Source organism: Condylostylus longicornis, unplaced genomic scaffold (genome assembly GCF_029603195.1).
Source record: "Condylostylus longicornis isolate FDR11 unplaced genomic scaffold, ASM2960319v2 ptg000048l, whole genome shotgun sequence".
Classification (NCBI taxonomy): domain Eukaryota; kingdom Metazoa; phylum Arthropoda; class Insecta; order Diptera; family Dolichopodidae; genus Condylostylus; species Condylostylus longicornis.
The window spans coordinates 18,251,600-18,270,222 of record NW_026578017.1 but is presented as its reverse complement, the minus strand read 5'-3'; the positions used below and the strand labels follow the sequence as shown (position 1 = coordinate 18,270,222).

The 18,623-nt window shown below is 25.5% G+C and overlaps 4 protein-coding genes across 6 annotated transcripts; 2 read left to right on the top strand and 2 right to left on the bottom strand.

Annotated features, from left to right (window-relative positions):
• Nucleotides 1-3,725: 3,725 nt before the first annotated feature.
• Nucleotides 3,726-4,607, top strand: LOC129610899 (NADH dehydrogenase [ubiquinone] iron-sulfur protein 4, mitochondrial). Its single transcript, XM_055523685.1, has 3 exons — nt 3,726-3,886; nt 3,990-4,316; nt 4,372-4,607. Exons 1-3 carry the CDS (start codon nt 3,840-3,842, stop codon nt 4,550-4,552), a joined length of 555 nt encoding a protein of 184 aa, XP_055379660.1. The 5' UTR covers nt 3,726-3,839; the 3' UTR covers nt 4,553-4,607.
• Nucleotides 4,608-4,695: 88 nt separating this feature from the next.
• Nucleotides 4,696-11,011, bottom strand: LOC129610898 (repetitive organellar protein). Of its 2 annotated transcripts, none has more exons than XM_055523683.1 (7): nt 10,396-11,011; nt 6,900-7,025; nt 6,560-6,841; nt 6,387-6,505; nt 6,257-6,329; nt 5,035-6,183; nt 4,696-4,965 (listed from the first exon to the last, which is right to left on the bottom strand). In XM_055523683.1, the coding sequence occupies exons 1-7, from the start codon at nt 10,906-10,908 to the stop codon at nt 4,849-4,851; spliced, it is 2,379 nt and encodes a 792-aa protein (XP_055379658.1). In that variant the 5' UTR covers nt 10,909-11,011; the 3' UTR covers nt 4,696-4,848. The 2 variants fall into 2 exon arrangements, with proteins under 2 accessions (XP_055379658.1, XP_055379659.1); XM_055523684.1 differs by lacking the exon at nt 10,396-11,011 and adding an exon at nt 9,697-9,822.
• Nucleotides 11,012-12,956: 1,945 nt separating this feature from the next.
• On the bottom strand, nt 12,957-14,993 carry LOC129611146 (uncharacterized). Of its 2 annotated transcripts, none has more exons than XM_055524113.1 (5): nt 14,851-14,993; nt 14,406-14,501; nt 14,223-14,347; nt 14,103-14,160; nt 12,957-14,048 (listed from the first exon to the last, which is right to left on the bottom strand). In XM_055524113.1, the coding sequence occupies exons 2-5, from the start codon at nt 14,444-14,446 to the stop codon at nt 13,028-13,030; spliced, it is 1,245 nt and encodes a 414-aa protein (XP_055380088.1). In that variant the 5' UTR covers nt 14,447-14,501; nt 14,851-14,993; the 3' UTR covers nt 12,957-13,027. The 2 variants fall into 2 exon arrangements, with proteins under 2 accessions (XP_055380088.1, XP_055380089.1); XM_055524114.1 differs by having other exon boundaries at nt 14,406-14,487.
• A 1,019-nt stretch (nt 14,994-16,012) lies between these two features.
• LOC129611092 (60S ribosomal protein L34-like) lies at nt 16,013-16,704 on the top strand. The gene is made up of 3 exons (XM_055524033.1): nt 16,013-16,071; nt 16,208-16,283; nt 16,339-16,704. Exons 2-3 carry the CDS (start codon nt 16,219-16,221, stop codon nt 16,661-16,663), a joined length of 390 nt encoding a protein of 129 aa, XP_055380008.1. The 5' UTR covers nt 16,013-16,071; nt 16,208-16,218; the 3' UTR covers nt 16,664-16,704.
• The last annotated feature ends 1,919 nt before the right edge of the window (nt 16,705-18,623 follow it).

Sequence of the window (18,623 nt, the reverse complement as noted above, 5' to 3'; positions counted from 1 at the left end):
AAATGATTTCGAAGTGCTTATGCGCATATCAAATTATTAAACGAATTGGATTAACTAAATGTCAAAAGCTCGTCATAACATGGAATTACCTAGAATAGTATAAAATTAATTCAAAAGTATGCAAAATTGTGTTTTTTTTATTAAGCTTTTAATTTAGTCGAAATTAAATTTAGCCCAAGTCACTGCATTTGTTTCAAATGTTTATTGAAATAATATACCGCTTTCGAAATCTTGTCTTATCTCATTCCAAATTCAACACTCCAGTAACTCTACTGCCGCTATATCATTAGATTTCATTTTTTATTTCTGGTTAATACAAATGTGTGTAAAAAATTACGTAAATTAAATTTTAATTTAAATATTCTATTCGAAATTTTAATTTAATTTTTAAATCACTAAGAAGAAAACTAATTAAACTCTCTATAAAATTAAATGTGAGATTTCTATACAATTCACAACATTATCTGTTTTGAAAACAGGCTCATAAAATCAAAATAAGAAATAATATTCTTAGTAGCCTTTAGTACTTAGTTTCATAGAAAAATTTCGCAGACCAACTTTTTTTTTGAGTTATTTTTTAGATGTCAAAGAAAAAAAATAAGCATAGTAGAAGTTCATTTTTATCTATCGTTGCATTTTCTTTATCAAATTTATTTATTTCGTTCAAATAATTCATTTTTTATTAAATAGTTTTTAATTACATATTTTAAAAACTACGAAATTAACTAACAATGCTGAAAGTTGCTTGTAAATTAAAATTGACATTATATTATATTTCCATACTAGAAAATCATTTAGTTTGTATGTAATTTAATTAATAAATTAATATTTTGTAAACTTGTTTTTCATTTAAATAAAAATATAAAATGCTAAAGCTTAAAATAAAAACTCATATTATTTCCCTCGCACTATAAACAGTTAAAAATAAACATCAGGATCCAAATATAATTTCTTACAATTAAAACTCATTACATTACTCATGTGTAAACACCATAATAAGTAATTTAAATTGCACGAGATTTAATATCCTCAACAAATTTGCATAAATTACTCGTTAATTGCTATAATATGTACATATTGTATTAAATTAAGCAAAAAAAAATAAATAAATTTTGTAGTAATAATTTAACAAATTTAATTCCGGAAATAAATATTTTAAATTGATTATGCGCATATGCTTGTATTGTAAATTAAACACCCTATACATGGTTTTTATTTTAATATTATAAATTAAATTTTAAATTATACAGTTTAGATGTTTAACAATCGATTTTGAAATATAATGAAATTCTAATATACTATTTTTATTAAGTTGATATACTATTTTTTAATAAATAATTTGATTCTGAAATAATAAAACAAATTTTTTAATAAAGTGGCAATATACCTTAAATATTTCAATCAAAAATTTTTTTAGAGAAATATAAATAGCATATATGCTATAAAAAATTAAAATATGTACAATGTACGAATGCACATATTGTGTACATATAGAGGTACTTAGTACCAAAGAAAAGAATTAGGTCATAGTTTAGAAAAATTAATGTTATTTATGTATTGCATAAATTTGTAATAAATACACATATATAACGACTAGAACTGCAGAGTGTTATTTAGACAAACATGCTTCAATTCAATTATTTATTAATTTTTCTGAGATTATTACTATTTAAGTTAATTTTATCTGTTTATTAATATGGTAATGAAAGAAACTCTTTTGCCCTAGCGCTCGAATAATTTTCGACTAAAATTACATACACATGATTAATAAAATATTAAGTTTTAAGAATATTATTGCGGAACATTATTCTTAAAATATTTGTTATATAATTTCAAATTATTTAAAGTATATTAAAGAGTACATATTTTTTTTTTTAACAAAAAACTATGTCCATATGAGTTAGGTAGGCACTGATGTGCGTTCATAAACATTGCGAAATAACATAAATTTTCGCAATAATGGCGAAATTAATATGAGTAGCAGAGTTAAATCATATGAACTGTTTTGTTTGTGTAGTACATATAGTCAAAAATATATTATATAATATACATTACATTATGTTTTTGCACTACTACGTTCATGAAAGTCCCCAATCGATGATTAGCGGCGTATGATAATCTGCTGAATAAGTAATTTTATTCGATTTGCGAAAAACATTATTTAGTAAATAAATTTCAATTGAAAGTTTATTTAATTAACTTGATAATTTAGGAAGATTTAAGAAACTTCAATATGATAGTACATACAATACAAAAAAAAATTAAAAGAACTCGCTGAAAATTTAATTTTTCGAAGAAATACATACATACATACATATTATGAATAATAAGTTCATTTATTATATTTACATGTCACCTAAGTACATCCAGGTATGCAAAATAGCGCATGAACCATGAAAAATAAAAATTATTTAAATTCTCAGTTATAACACATACTTATATGATCTTAAATTTAAATCTCATTTTAAATCTCATTCTTTAACTAAATAATTTTTTTGATTGGATGTTTCATTTTTTCTCATTATGTTTATAGTAAAACCGAGAATTTCAACATAAGATGAAAATCACGTAAAGTTTATATTAGAGATGCCATTTTTATGTTTTTTTAATCACTTAGGATTTTCAATCGCGTTGAAAAAAGCAATAAGTAAAAAAATTAGATTATACATGCAATTAAGTATACATATTATTCATACGTTATTTACAGGTATTAAACTATTCTGTCAATATGTATGTACGTAGGTATAAATTATAAAAAGAATTATATAAATATTTACATATTCAGAAAAAGTAACATGATTTCCAAAATGGGGCAAGAAAACCTTCAGCGCAGTTCGAATGCGGCAGTCAAACTTGAAACAAAACACTTTTGAAATTTTGTAGTATTTTTATAAAATCAATTGGCACTAATTTAAAAAAAAGCGAATCAAATAATTATAAAAAAAAAATTATTTGGACGAGACTAAAAATTTTCGGATATTATTAAAATTTAAAAAATTAAAAAAAAAAATCAAGAGACCCCATAATTTAAAAATAAACGTCTCTTAAAATGTCAATTTCGAACCTCAATACTGGCAGCATTTTCGATACAAATCTATAAAAGGCATGGTTTAGACATGAAATATTAGATGTTTTTTAGAAAAGGAACAAAAAACAATGGAAATTTTGGATAATTATTTTGCTGCTTAAAAGAGTTGTGCAACAAAGAAGCTTCACATCAATACAAACAAACCAATTAAAATCAAACTTTAGAAAAAAACGCTAAATAGATTACAATAGTTAGTCACAATAAAATTTTATTTTCATATTTAAATAAAGTATTTTGACAAGTTACTTTTACATTTATTTTTTCAAAAATGATGGACTTTTAAATTCAAAAGAAAAATTCAATTTTGAAAATCAAAATTTAATTATTTCTGTTAAAATAATATTGCGATTACTGCCATCTATTTAGTGGTGGATTCATAGTTTTGTATATACTTTTATAACTTTCATAATTTTTTGTAGATCCTTTCAGTAATTTGTAGAAGTTTATATAGAACAATTTAAAAGAGGGCAGATAAATTTTGTATCTCTTTTCAGCTAAATATTATTCTAATATTTATATTTCAAATTATCGTTTTGCCATCTGTCGGACATAAAAACAATGAAAAGTGTTTTGTTGGCTGGATTTTCATATAATACATTTGTACATATATCAGCTGATAGTATAATCGATTACCAGTCAGTCATACTTAAATGACAGCTTATTCTAAAAGTTGTCTATGATTTATGACAAATAGTTATTTAAGTTTTTATTTTTTTTTGGAAAAATAAAAATTTTGTTATACAATAACATAATGTCCACAATACTTCGTTTCCTACCAAAGGCTCAATGCTCTGTTTGGTAAGAAAATTTGCGGTTATTTATAATTGCAACAACATGGAAAAATGATTTCTATGTTTGGCATCGTATTCGTTGTTATGTCATACTAATAAATTTTTTTTAGGTCCAGAACAATATTGACTTCATCACAAATTAGACATAAGTCGGATGTTGTAAATGAGGCTCCAACAATCGATTCGTCTGTTGTATTGTCACGTCCTGAAGAATTAGAGCAGAAAAATAAACTTGCAGGAACAATAACAGTTCCCAAAAAAGTAGATATAAGCCCAATAACTGGTGTACCAGAAGAGCATGTCAAAACTCGACGTGTCAGGATATCAATGCCTCCAAAAAATGCAATGCAAAGTGGTACTCATAATATTCAATGTTGGAAAATCGAATTTGATAACCGAGAACGTTGGGAAAACCCCTTAATGGGATGGGCATCTTCGTATAAAAATAAGCCTGAAAACAAAATGATACATGTTTAAAATGTTTTATTTCAGGGGAGACCCTTTATCAAATATGGAAGTGCGCTTTAATTCTGCTGACGAAGCTGCAGAATATTGTGAAAAGAACGGTTGGAGATGGTACATTGAAGGCGACGAAAAACCAAAAAAGGAACGTGTAAAAAATTATGGCGTTAACTTTGCATGGAATAGACGTACACGTGTTTCTACCAAATAGTTGTACAAAGCGGTATAATAAATATTAAAAAGTTATAAAATTAGTTATAAAAGTTGTTAAGTGTATTATTCCAGGCATTAGAAAAGTTCTAGATCCATTTTTTTTTAAAAATTACCAATTTATGGTTAGCTATAAAAAGTTTTACGCAGGTGCTATAAACAAAAATTTATGATAGTTTAAATCTAGATAATTTTAATGTATATAATTATGCAGTTTATTTTTCAATTTATCACAAGATATTAACAAGATTTTTCACATTTTACTTATGTTAAAATTCAAAAACTATGTTCAATATTTTAATTCGAAATTTCAGCTTGCAATCGTTCCATCTGTAACTGTCGACGCACAGCTCCCAACTGAGTTAAGACTATAGGAGAATTTGTAGAAATGGTTCGTTTTTCTACAGCAGGAACCTGTATAAATTTTATATTAATTGATTATACAAATATTAATTAATTTATAGCAAAAATCTTGTAACTCACCTCCCATTTTCGAGATAAATCATCAATGCTGCTATTTGTACTTTTAATATCCCTATATAATTTATGCTTTGTTTCGTTTTTGTTTTTTAAAGTAAATTTTTTTGGTACTTCCCTCAAAAGAGGCATTTCATTAAGGGAAGTATTTTCGATATTTAGTTTAGTTTTAGTTTTGTTATCTGCTGTAGCTTTTTTGACACCATTTGGAAGGTTTTTATTCAAAGTTCTTTTGTGTGTGTTGTTATATATTCTATTGTTAACAACAATTTCTCCATTTCGGACTCCAAATTCAAAATATGAAGAATTCAAACTTTTATTTTCCGGATTGAATATTGAATTCGTAGAGTAATTTGTTGAGAATTTCATTGCTCTATCTAAATTATTTGAAAATTTGGAATGCTTAGAGTTATTTATTGGAACTTCATGATTTTCACTATTCGACAATTCTAAAACTTGGAAAGAATGTTCTGAAGGGACTGCGGACATTTGATTATTTACTAAATCGGTTTTGGAAGTTTTAAGTTTACTCTTTATATTTGGTTTAATAGAATTCCCACAATGAACACAAAATTTTCTGGTACAGCTTGCACAAATATTTCTTTTTCGATGACAAAATTCACAAATTATTTTCTTTTTATCACACGCAGAACAAATTAAATACTGGTTTTCACAATTCTCACATAACATTGTGCGGTTTTCTGCACCATCATCTAGTATTTGTTGTTTACAACTGGGGCACCAACTTTCATAGTTTTTCAATTTAATTTCACAAAATGGGCAAATTTTGCGATTTCCATGTGCACAATCTATTGGAAGTAACGGTGTGTGCTCATTTCGGACAAAAGAATCAAAATTTGGTGAATCTAAAAGAATTTGCTCGTTTGCACTACTACTATTAACGAAATCATCGAAAGCATCGGTCGAAACATGATTTTGAAGGGGCTTTCGGTAATCTTGAGCAGAATTTGTAAAAAAACGATAAACTTCATTTTTGTTTTTGTCCACTAAAAACGCATCATGTAACTCCTTTTCATTTTCCGACTTTGTTTCACATGAAGAACTCTCAGGAGGCTTTACTTGTAATTTGTCTTTCTCTAATTTTGAAATAAGCTGTTCACGAATAATTTTATTTCTTTCAATCTCGAATTTAGCCTTAAATTTAAATTAAATAAAAAATATAATTTAAGATAAAAAATGATTTTTTATAAATAAATTTTGCTCTTACTCTTTCAGTTTTAATTTTTTCTCTTTCAAGTTCTTCTTGTAATTTTATTGTTTTTAATTGCTCCTCCAATTTTCTATAAATATTTTTTTATACTAAAATCATTGAAAAAGTAAAAAATTTCTATAATTACCTAGTCAAATTTTCATCTTCCATTTTCTCTTTTTCTTTTAATAACTCAATTTCTCGGCGTTTTTCTTCAATTTGTCTCATTAAGTCCCTTTGGTACTCCTTCTTTTTTTGTATTTCCCTCTAAAAAATAATCAGATTTTTTAGTTATAACATATTTTAAAAAATTTTATTTACTTCTGCTTCAGCTTGTTTCCTTCTTTGAGCTGCGTCCCCATAAATGATGTTTGATAGTTCAGTATGCTTCAAATCTTCTAACAACCTATCTCTAGTGCTTGAAGGCCGCAATGCAGTTTGATTATAGTTTTCTCGTTGCTTTAAAGGATTTTCATAATTTGGATTTGTTGTAACAATAATTTCCATTTCTGACTTATCGGCATTGCGAGTTAAATTTGCATTGTTCAAATTTTGAAAGTCCTTATCTTTACTTTCAATAGTTTGATTTTCACTATTTGCTATCTTTAAATAAAAATTTTTTAATTCAAATAATTTTTTATTTCTAAATTACAATTATTGCCTTTTTTAAATAATTCTGATAATCCAATTGTCTACCACGATTATTATTTTCCCTTTTCGTTTGTTCTGCATTTAAGCTAGGAAAATATGAATAAAAAGTATCCGAAATCCATTGCTCCATATCATCCTGGAACATATTTTTTTAAAAAAAAATCAATTTGCATATTAATAATTGAATATTGTTCGTTATTTACAATTACTAGAAAACTTATATACATGATTGAACGTTCTAGTCGGCTTTCAGCGCAAGAATAAATAAAATCAAGGATAAGAATAACGAAATTTTTTACAACCATTGCAAACAAACTATAACAATTAACTATTTTTATTACCTTGATTTTATAATTTAAACTGAAAACGCGAACCGGATCAAAAAATTTTATGTACAGACTCATTCAAGAAAAACGAAAGTATTTATAATTACATTAAAATTTAAAATATTTTTTTTTATAAAATGGAATAAACATTTGTATATGTATGTACAGGAATTAAAAAAGTAATTATTTACTTTTTCAACCGTTCTTTTTATTTCTTGCTTTAGTAATCTATGTGCTAAAATAATAATATCAAGTTATTATATTTGTAATGAATTTTTCGTATTCTATATATTTTTGTAAAACGTTTTGTATCCTATCTACTTAATATCTTACGAAATGTTTTAAGACTCGCAAAAATAAGCTGCATTTTTCCAAAGTAAAAATTTAGCTAATTATTCCTTTTTTACTGGTACTTAAATTAACCGTGTATGTGTGTGATTGCGATAGTTTCTCTGCAAAAGAAACATTCGCAATGTAATTACGAAATAAAAATCAAAATATGAAAATATAAAGCAATTTTTATATGGCCTACAATATTTAAATAGTGGTTATATTCTAGTTGTCTAAATCTATTAAACTCTCACACTTTCTAAAATTGCTTCCCTGTAATATACATAAATGTATAAAAGGATACTTTGGGAAATTTGTTTTTATATTATTACTATATGAAATTATTATAATAGTGTATGATTATGTTTTCAAAACAATTTACAACATGCAATCAAATCGTCTTACAAAAACTTTATGAAATTATTTTGCTTTCCTAATAAAAAATTTTCATTTTTCAGTTTTTTTTTTTTTTTGGTAATAAGAATAACAAGTAAGAAATATTTATATTAAAGCTATATCAATACCCATGTACATAGTTTAGTTTAGTGGTTAAAATTCTTATGCTTTTTTTCCATTTTTCGCAACCTAAAAATACATTATATATTTTTATGTCCTTGTTAGTTGACTGAGACAGGAAATACAATTTTAGATAACAATCCTACGGTAGTTCATACCATTATATTATTATATATAAAATTATTATAAATACTTTTTTTGCAGAACAAACACTAAAAATTTTAGAAAGTTCAATGTCCTGACTTTTAAACAAGTAGAACACGAGAAATTGCAGCAAATAAAATCTGAAAACATGTTTTGAAAACTTCAAAATCGAAATCGCGCAATAAAATGTTATTGTACCGCAAACGATAGAATATTTATTATGGTCGTAAGATTCCCTAGATTCTAGAACATATAAGCATTTCAAACAGAAAGAGAACAATGACTCCATAAACGTTGGTTTTTTGTTTATCAATTTTTTTGCAATGGTCGAAACGGCGAATATATTGAAGTGTTAAAGTTATATTGAAATTTTAAAACTTTGGTGTAAAAGCAGTTACTTCACAACAGTTCTTTGAATTTTCAAATATCATTTGAATAGTTTTGCAGTAATTAATTATTTTTTACTTATTAGTCAATACATATAACAAAAAAAACAATCCTAAATAAGTATCTTTACAATGATATTTAAATCTAATTATTGCTAATAAATCATGAATAATCATAAGTTTACTTTGAGTATTGATAGTATATAAAGAACGAATTGATTTAATCATTTCAGAAATTAGTAATAGATTCAGACCTAAACAATTATACTGCTCCCATGTTTATGAGAATTCTTCGAGTTGACACTCTATATTTTTTGAAAATTTGAACAACAATATAGAGTAAAAATTTTGTTGGTGAACAACAACTTGTTCTTTGGTTAAGTCGTACCAGAATTACATTATCCTAACATACCATGCAGTTGGAAATGATAGGAAGTAAAAATGTAACGCCAGTTAATACTTGTATTGTATATTTTATATTTTTTATTTCTACGAGTTTCCTCGTCAAAACTTGTTAAGAACAAAAAATATTTGTATTCATCTTACTATTCTATTAAACGGGGTTAAATAATATGTAATTACAATAATCACATTAAAAGGATTTTATAAAACTAACGATGATGATTGTCATAGCGACTTGAAAAAAATTTAGGTCATACAAAAAAAAAGAATTGTTGACTTTTCATACGAAAAAAATTTAAGACATTGTTTTATAAGTTAAATATAATAATGGTATGTCTAATAGATTCTTGAATAAATTTTTTTTAAATGTGAGTTAAATGTGGATTGGCATATTATTTTGAAATATAGGGGTATATACCTGCCTACATATTTACCTAGGTACCTATTTTAAATATGAAAAATCAAAAAATGTCTTAAAGTAAAGTAATAAATTCACTTATTACTTAAAAGATACCTTCAATTAAAATGACAATTTTCATATGAATACGTTTGTTGTCCTGCAACTCAATAGTCTCCGTTACTCATATAACTATTGATTTTTAAATTAAAATAAATACATAATGTTTGTAGGTATGTATGTATATTAATGTATAATTAATGTATGTGGACATGTAACAAAAAACGTGTGAAATGAATATATTACCGCAAGAGTTTGCAAATTAAACAATTTTGATATTAAAAAATTGTGACTACAAATTATAGTTGATTAACGTTATACATATAAGTATTAAAACGGGCGAATCAAAAACCAATAACACTTTTGATTTGTTAAAATTTGTTGAACAATAACACTTTTGATGAATTTACGAAAAATCTTTTTCTCACTTTCGAATTGTTAAAATGTTAACATTATAACAGCATAGGTAAATCTAAATAAATTTTTATGGAAGATTTTATATTAACCGTTCAATTTTTTTTTGAAATTAGCATTTAAAAACTTCTAAAATAAATAATTTAGTATTGCAAACACACTCAATTAAAAAAAAAACGTAAAAAAAACATCTAAACATTTTGAAGTGTTTTGTATTACTAAACACGCAATTGAATAAATATTGTATCCTGTAAGTGGTTTTCAATAACGTAGGTGTATAAATATAGGCAAGTAGTGTAATTTAATGTTTTGTTAGCACGTGTAACTAAGATTACTATATGTGGTAAGAGAGATCAGTGAAATCCGAAAAATAATCCTTAAATTTTACACTTACATGAAATTTATTTGCTCGAAATAAAAATTAAATACTATATAGGTACATATTTAAATTTTAATAAAGAGCATAATTCTTTTTATTTTGAATAAAATTAAGTATAAGTACCTACAGAAATATTGAATTAATTTCCTTACATTTTTATTTCTTCTGGTCCAATTATTTTGTTTATTATGCGATATTTCCTTTTCATGCAACATACTGACATCACCTCCAGCAAATTTAAAGTTCAAATCGTTATTTTTTAAATGGTTGTCTTCTTTAGAAAAGTTATGTTTTGCATTATGCTGCAAGTTACTATTTTTGTTATAAAAACTATTATTTGGATTTGAATAACCCATATTTTGGTAACAGGAAGACATTTCCGGAATCTCCGAGATAACATTTGTTTCCAAGTCCTTAATGCTAGTGTTGGAAATTGTGACCAAACGCGCTAAATTTTCCAAATTTTTTTCAACACCATCATTTTCACATATTATATTACTATCAGTATTGCTTTTGCATATCTCAGTCTTTAAAAAGCGAACATCCTTATCGCAGTCATCCAAAGGATTTTCATTTATTTTGTTCCTGTTTTTGTTTTGGAGGAGAAGCTTTTCGTTTTCAATCTTGTTCTTTTGAATTTCTAAATAGTCTTCAAAATTCTCCATCACATAAAATATATTGTTTTCATTTTATTTAAAAATTCAAAATATTGACCCGCGACCAACAACAAAATAAAACAAAATTTAAATTTTGAATTAAAATATAAGTTTTGACGGCACCGTTTTGACAAACTAAGAATATTATGACATTTATCAAAACTCGCATTACAGTTTAAGAAATTTTGGTTAAATAAAACTAGGGTTACCAGGCAAAAACATTTATATGCAAGATATTTTAATTAAAATTTGAGAATTTTTAAGCAAAATAGAGGAACGAATAAAAAGGGATAACTAGTTTAAAAATTAAAAATCTCCTTTCATTCGTTTTATAAAATTTAACAAGTCAAATAAAAAAATATATTATATCCTTAAAAATAACACTTTTTGGTCATTTATTGTATTTGCCATAATCAACTTCATAAAGTTTATTTATTTTTCACTATAAAATTTTTTTGAATAAAATAAACTTGAAAGCAAATAAATTTCATCATATCTTCATATAAGTTTGTCTAATTGTTAGTAAGTAAACTTCAAACTTGCAAATTATTAAAAGTTTTATGTAAAAAGTAATGTAATGTCTTCTAATTGCAAAGTTATTTAACGTAAAAGTAGAGCTTTCCCTAACTAGGTAAAAAGTAAAACAATGGAAACATATTTCAGCAATAAGTGCGTTTAAGGTTCCGTTTACATTTACGACAAAATCTAAACTACTGTCGACGACTACTACAAAATATAATGTTACATCTACAATAAAGTTTGTTAGCTATTATAGATTTTACATCAAAATTTAATAATTTTACTATGAAAAGTATGACCAAAATAGAAATCAACTGATTGCGGTTTAAAATTTCCACAAAATCAATTATGTATTGTTGCCATTTTACTTTTAAAAAATTTACATACAGTAAGTCTGATGAGAATAGAGTAAGTCGCATTATTTGCCGTCAGACAAAGTTTAATGTCAATCAATGTTAACATATACGACTTTCATTATACTCAGATTAAATTGTAAATATTGTCGTAAATGTAAGCAGTAACTAACAGTGTTTACATACATATATGACTTTCCATACCAAAGTAAGTAACTGTGTTTTACTATGAGGTGCTCAGCGCATTAGTGGCCTATCCAACATTTTTGGAAAAAATGAGTTATTATGTTCAATACTTTCAAAATACTTAGTTTTCTCCTCTTTTCACTCTATTTTAACAAAAGTTTGTTTTTGCTTTTAAAAAATTTTCTTAAAAATTAAATATTTAACATTTCAATCGCGATTGACTCGAAATTTCATTTTAGCAAGCAGGCCACTATTGCGCTGAGCTCCTCATATATGGCTTTCATCAAAATCAGATTAAATCTTAGTAATTGTTTACGTATATGACAAAATCTAATAGTTAATCTGAGTTTAATATAGAAATTAGTAATTGCTTACTATATACATACCTATATTGTGTGTACTTACGCCACTCAATAAAAATTTTGAATTATTCTTATTATAAAGTACACTAGTACTAATGGAAGCTATCGTCCAGAAAATTTTCAAAGTAAAATTGATTGAGCCAGAATTTAAATAAAATCGAATCAATTCCAAACTAATTTTAAAAATTTTATTGGAAAAAATAAATACTGCTTACGATATTAAATCTAAATAAAAAGCAATCATGATTATCTTCTAGCTCCACTCATACATTTATGTATCATTATAGACAATTCCGGAACAATCAGTTTGTTTCTGCATTAATTTCTAGAATACTACCTACTCAAAAAAAAAGAGCAGCGTTTGAGAATGGTAATGAAAATTTTATATAACAGGAGCTTAAATTAATAGAAGCTTAGTTATTAAGAGTACAATATTAAGTAAGCTTTTAAGAAATAAAAGGAAGTTGCTAAAGTAGATACATTGCTACATTATCAGAATAATGAACAATATGAATTAGAATTAAATATTATGAATTGAATTATTTTAATATTTTTGAATTAGAATAAAAATAATAAAGATCTCATAAAGCTATAAAATATTTTATGAATTAGAACAAAAATAATAGATCTAATAAAATTATAAAAGTACTAAATTAATCTTTATTAAATCATCTTTAAATTATAATTATCCTACTCTTTTGAGAAAACTTATTCTCGCTTTCTTTTCAATGTCCTTGGCACCTTTGGTTTTACTGTAGGGAGCTTGATTAGAGCATGGTAGTCGATGTGAGATGGCCCAGCTTTTGGGAAAAAATTCAAACGACGATCATGTTCGCGTGCTACATCAGATACTGACCAACTTCTTCTACGACGGTTTGCTCGGTATCTTGCTTCTTTTATTTTTTTTTTTATTTGTGCTAAACTTAAGTTCTTTACTTTTACTATGCAATTTTTTAAATTTATACCGCTTTCCAACTTTTTAAAGTTTTTTAAACGTGTTCTTGCCTTTTTTTTAGTTGCAATATTACTTTTAATTAATCTGCGGTGCAAACTATTTTCTTCTTTATGATGTATTTGATGCTTTTTTTCGAATTTCAAGTCGATAGCTTCCTTATTGGGAGATGTATGAAGTGATGATGAATTTTCTGAATCCTCTATGTTTATAGTGTCTATAAAAATTGTTTCGAACAATGGAAATTTTTGTAGAGATTTGTCTAAAGTGGTAGGTTCTGTATCACAAGGGGTAGTGTGAGTCAAGCTTCGATTCCTGGTTGAATAATTGCACTTTTTTGAACTAAAAATATTTAAATTATCATTAAGTGAATTGCGCCATGTTTTCTTATTTGAATCTATATAACTGTCAGCTTCCTTATTTTTTGATTGACTTTTCAATTGTTTTGTAAGTTTATTTGAAAGAGTATTTGAAGATACGCAGCGGAGTTTATTTTTATTCAATAGATTTTGAATTTTGTGTGATCTTTTTATCCGAACGATAACGTTTCTTCTTTTAAAAGTTTTGCAGCTGGTATGATTTTTACCATTGTGTGTTCTTGAATTTTTCAAATATTCTATAATGTATGTATCATTATCTTTTTCATTTACTTTCCTCTTGAATTCGTCCATTGACAAAGAATCGTCAGAAGAGATAATTACCACATCATTGTTGTATTGCACATTTTTAAATTTAGAAACTCCATTCAACAATTTTTTCAAACCATTCTGTATTTTTCTAATTAAAATTTTATCATTATTAAAAATCTGTGTGATTGGTTTCTGTATTTACCTGTTGCATGAAGTCTCTTCAAAACTTTGAAAATTATTATGACAGTTTTTTTCTAATCCTAAAACAATCACTTGTTAATTTCTTTATTTTGTGCCTATAGGTATATACGAAATTGTTTACCATTCTTTGCTGCTTTTAAAACAGAATTTTCTTGTTTAGATTTTTCATCATGTCTGTTATACTGAGTACATGTTCTAATTTTAAGTTCCGTAATTTTGTTTAAAGCGGGATGCTTTGAAGGATATCTGAGAAAAAAACACATATTTTAGTAAGATACACAACATTCTAAAAAAATTTATTTACATATCCATGTTTGAAAATGCACCAATAAAATCCTTTCCCATTACAATATTTGTAAATGATTTGTATAGAAAGATATATTACGCTGGAAAGGAAATTCTATTTATCTATTAATTTAGGAACACATAAGTAAATATAATATCTCATATATAGAACTATCATTATATAGATATATATATATATATATTTCTGCATTATTATTGTATGACATATATATTGTTTAAATGATATGTATATTTTCTATATTTATACATATACTTTGGTTTTTGGCAACACAATATTCAAAATGTAAAATTCCCGATGTAAATAAATATAATAATATAATATGTGTATTAAAATTATACGAAAGTTGGAAATTATCTAGTTAGTCATAATTGTAATTAAATACATGTATAAATTTTCTTGCAATAATACACATAATGTTTTGTATATTAAAAATTTATTCTACCTTATTTTAAGAGCGCTCTATGTTTTATCACTGGATTCCGTATTTAATTTAATAAAAGTTTAACATTTTTGTAAAACTTTTAAATTCAATTTAATGTAAGAAACTTAAAATTTTCTGTTGAAGTGGAAACATAAATATGTAATACTGTAATATATAAACAAAACTTTTTTAGCTATGCGTTATGTCAAAATTTAGATAAACCCAGAAATATTAACTTCCTGCTTACACTTTTCTTTACTGAATGTAAACTGACCTTACACCAACTTTCGTAAATATTCACTTTGACATTTAAATATTTTATTTTTTGAGAAAAATTAATGTTATTTAGTTTATGTGAAATAAGCAAAAAACAGAAAAAGCGGAAACAACAGTACATATAATTAAGGTGACTTAATAAAAGTAAAAGTTTGTAACATCGGAATAAAACACAATCAAACCCATTGACTAAATAAAAATTAACAAAGCAAATACTTATATGTATGCGAAATGCGAAATGAATTTTTTTTGATAAAAACCAAAACGAAAAATTTTTTTTAAATTTTTTGCAAATTCCCCGGTTTATTTTTATCTTTTTCTAATATTCAATGATATTTTTAAATATTTTAAAAATAGTTATTATAGTTGATAAGGCCGAAAAGGTCTATTCTCCAGTTTCACCTTAGATTTTCTTATACAAATTATAAATTCCATGCATTTTAATTTCGGCACACCAAGGTAGAATAATGTAGGTTTAAGTATTTTAAATATTTGTGAACAACTCAATATGCAAAAGCAATTTTTTTTAACATTAATTTATAAAAAACATTGTTGTTATCACCAATATCAAATATATTATTTTTCCTCTGTTTGATGGTCTATTAAAAACATTTGTAAAAAATAGTAATATCGGAAATTACAACAACTCATCTATTCCAAATTAGTACAAAGTATTAAATTAAGATCAGTCATGGATCCTGTGATCCTAGAACTTATAGATACACTCATAAGCTAAAACAATGCTAAACCGCGATATGCTAAACACTATTAAAAACAAATTTGTTAAATAATGCATAGCCTATGTAATATTATTACGGTTTCTTTACTTTCTCATCAAATGTTAGAAATTTAATTGATTTAAAACAAAGTGGCAATGCTGCAAATAAAGTTCCTGAAGAAAATCCCAGTAAACCAAAATGTCATTGTAATAATATGTTCACTTCCTTTCTAGCCTGCTTAATAAAGGTAGGTGGATGTGGTTTTATGTTATTCAAAAGAATTTCGAATCATCGACCACAATGAATATTCAATTTAATAAATATATTCACAAATAATTACATTTTTTACTTAATGTTGATATTATAATGCTATATTTTGATAGGTTTTATAGCAATGGTTCAACGGCTTACTTTAAGAAGACGATTGTCTTACAATACCAAATCGAACAGAAGGCGAATGTAAGTGGTAAATTATTTTTAATTTGTTTATTTTTTAATGCAACTCAATTTTTAGTGTAAGAACACCCGGTGGTAGATTAGTTTACCAATATGTAAAAAAAAATAAATCTGTTCCAAAGTGTGGACAATGTAAAGAAAAATTAAAAGGCATTAAACCAACCAGACCAAGTGAGAGATCTCGCATTTCAAAACGCCAGAAAACTGTTCGTCGTACTTACGGAGGTGTTCTTTGCCACACATGTGTACGTGAAAGAATAGTTCGTGCATTTTTAATAGAAGAACAAAAAATTGTTAAAGCTCTAAAGAGTCAGCAAGCTAAACAAAAAGTTGTTGTTACTAAAAAACCGACGCCGAAAACAACATCAAAATCTAAAAAATAAGATGTTTGAACATTATTTAGAAAATACACTGAATCAGTAAATATTATTGTTTTGATATTTTGAAATAAGATGTAAACTATTGACCCAGAAAAACTTGCTAAATTGTATTTTATAAGTACATGTTGTATAGGAAATGTTTACAAAAACTTGTTAACAGTAAATAACGTAGTGAAACACAATTTCATTCAGATAATCACATTTTTGAAATAATTCAAATCCAAGAAATTACTTCTTGGATTAATGTCAAAAACAGTTTAAAGCCATTTTATAGCATATTTGCTATTCATTTTAACTGGTGAATAATGATAATGTATCAACAATTTTATTTTAACCAAAACATGAATTCGGATGGTTTTACGTAAATTGATTTTGGACATGCATTTTTTTTAAGTGACATTACAACTAAGAAAATGCCATTTTTTTAAGTGACATTGCAACTAAAGAGTTCCCTGCACATTGTATTTGTCTAGCCGATGAGTTCAAGCGTTCTGGCCTTTTTAGTCGTCTATGTACTTGATCAACATCCAAACATGCATTAAAATTTGTAAATGTAAATGGAAACAAGAAAGAACAAGAGGTCTGAATGTAATACATATGTGTCTGTCTAATAAAACAAAAAGAACTTTATTTATCTTAAAAAAATGAACAGAGAAGTCAAGTTAGAACATTTATTACTTTTTTCTCATTTTGGAAATTTTATATGAATAAATTATGTACTTACATACATAATTTTATTTACTGATATAAGCAAGCATTGACAAAGATGTTTGTAGTAATTCTTTCGTGATCATTCTGAAGTACAAACAAGACTTAGTCAACAAAGCTAAAACTTATTCCAAAATAGCCGTAAAAAATTAAGCTTTAGTATACATATGTACATACATAGTTAAAATGGTGCACAAAAGAGAAAAGACGCAACTTCAAAGAACCCCCTAAAATTTTTTGAAAAATTTTTAATTACATACTATTGTCAAATAGTACGACTTGACAGCTGTAGTATAAATTAAGACGGCATCATACATCTGTTGTTGACAGCAGATTTAGGTTTTTGTTTTTTTTTTATACAAATTTTTGAAGTAGATCTTTGCATTCTGATTTTGTTTATAGCATCATACAATAGAATAAAGGCTAATTAAACTAGTCTGTACTTTATACTTAATACATTAAAAAGCTGTTGAAAAATTATCAAAAACAAACTAAAGTTACAGTAAAACCGAATTCAGCTTATTTCAATCCTACTCCTGGAAAAGGAACTCGAAAAAATTTTCTTATTTTAAAATGTTTAAAACAAAGTATATCTACTAACAAGTAGTTCGACTCTCCGTTTACATCACACTAATGCAATCACTCACCAATATTTGTATACAAAAAATTCCCTTAGTTAAAAGAGTTAAGCTGTATACCTTCTTATTTTCATTTTTATACACATAAGAATTTTTGGGAAAGGGAAAGAGTACGCGATAGATGTCAACCTGTTTTTTTATAATGCAATTTTGAAAGGCGACACTTTATTATTTGTTCCTATATAAAGTATAGGGAAAAATATTAAGAATTTTAAAAGCGACACAATAATTTCTGTAATTCATTCCAGTACAAGGTGGCAAAAAATGTGTATTCATATTATAAAAGCAAAGCGGAAAAGAAGTGTTTAAAAAAAATTATTATAATTTATATGAAAAATAATAAAAATAAATTTTAAAAAGACGTACCTATAATATTAAAAAAAATTTTAAGTAGTTGTGAAAAAAAAAATTTTTTTTATAATAATGGGTGAACATTATTTGAAGTGTTTGGGATGTAATATTGTGTGTGAGGCAAAAAAGCCGACACGAAAATTTCATTTGTTGCTTTAAGATGTGGAGAGGTAAATATGTACTTTTGTATGAAAATATTTTAAATTTTTAGTGTTAAGCATTTGTAATTAATAATTATTATTAATAAATAAAATAAATAAATTATT

Bases quoted from the DNA above. Each gene is read 5' to 3' on its own strand.
- LOC129610899 (XM_055523685.1), top strand. From the start codon at position 3,840: ATGTCCACAATACTTCGTTTCCTACCAAAGGCTCAATGCTCTGTTTG. The intron at 3,887-3,989 runs GTAAGAAAATTT...AATTTTTTTTAG, and splicing joins AAGGCTCAATGCTCTGTTTG to GTCCAGAACAATATTGACTT. The intron at 4,317-4,371 runs GTATAAAAATAA...GTTTTATTTCAG, and splicing joins TTAATGGGATGGGCATCTTC to GGGAGACCCTTTATCAAATA.
- LOC129610898 (XM_055523683.1), bottom strand. From the start codon at position 10,908: ATGGAGAATTTTGAAGACTATTTAGAAATTCAAAAGAACAAGATTGAA. The intron at 6,842-6,899 runs GCAATAATTGTA...TTTTATTTAAAG, and splicing joins ATCAGAATTATTTAAAAAAG to ATAGCAAATAGTGAAAATCA. The intron at 6,506-6,559 runs GTAAATAAAATT...ATTATTTTTTAG, and splicing joins GGAAACAAGCTGAAGCAGAA to AGGGAAATACAAAAAAAGAA.
- LOC129611146 (XM_055524113.1), bottom strand. From the start codon at position 14,446: ATGGGAAAGGATTTTATTGGTGCATTTTCAAACATGGATAT. The intron at 14,348-14,405 runs GTAAATAAATTT...TTTTTTTCTCAG, and splicing joins GCATTTTCAAACATGGATAT to ATATCCTTCAAAGCATCCCG. The intron at 14,049-14,102 runs GTAAATACAGAA...AATTTTAATTAG, and splicing joins GAAGAGACTTCATGCAACAG to AAAAATACAGAATGGTTTGA.
- LOC129611092 (XM_055524033.1), top strand. From the start codon at position 16,219: ATGGTTCAACGGCTTACTTTAAGAAGACGATTGTCTTACAATACCAAA. The intron at 16,284-16,338 runs GTAAGTGGTAAA...CTCAATTTTTAG, and splicing joins AAATCGAACAGAAGGCGAAT to TGTAAGAACACCCGGTGGTA.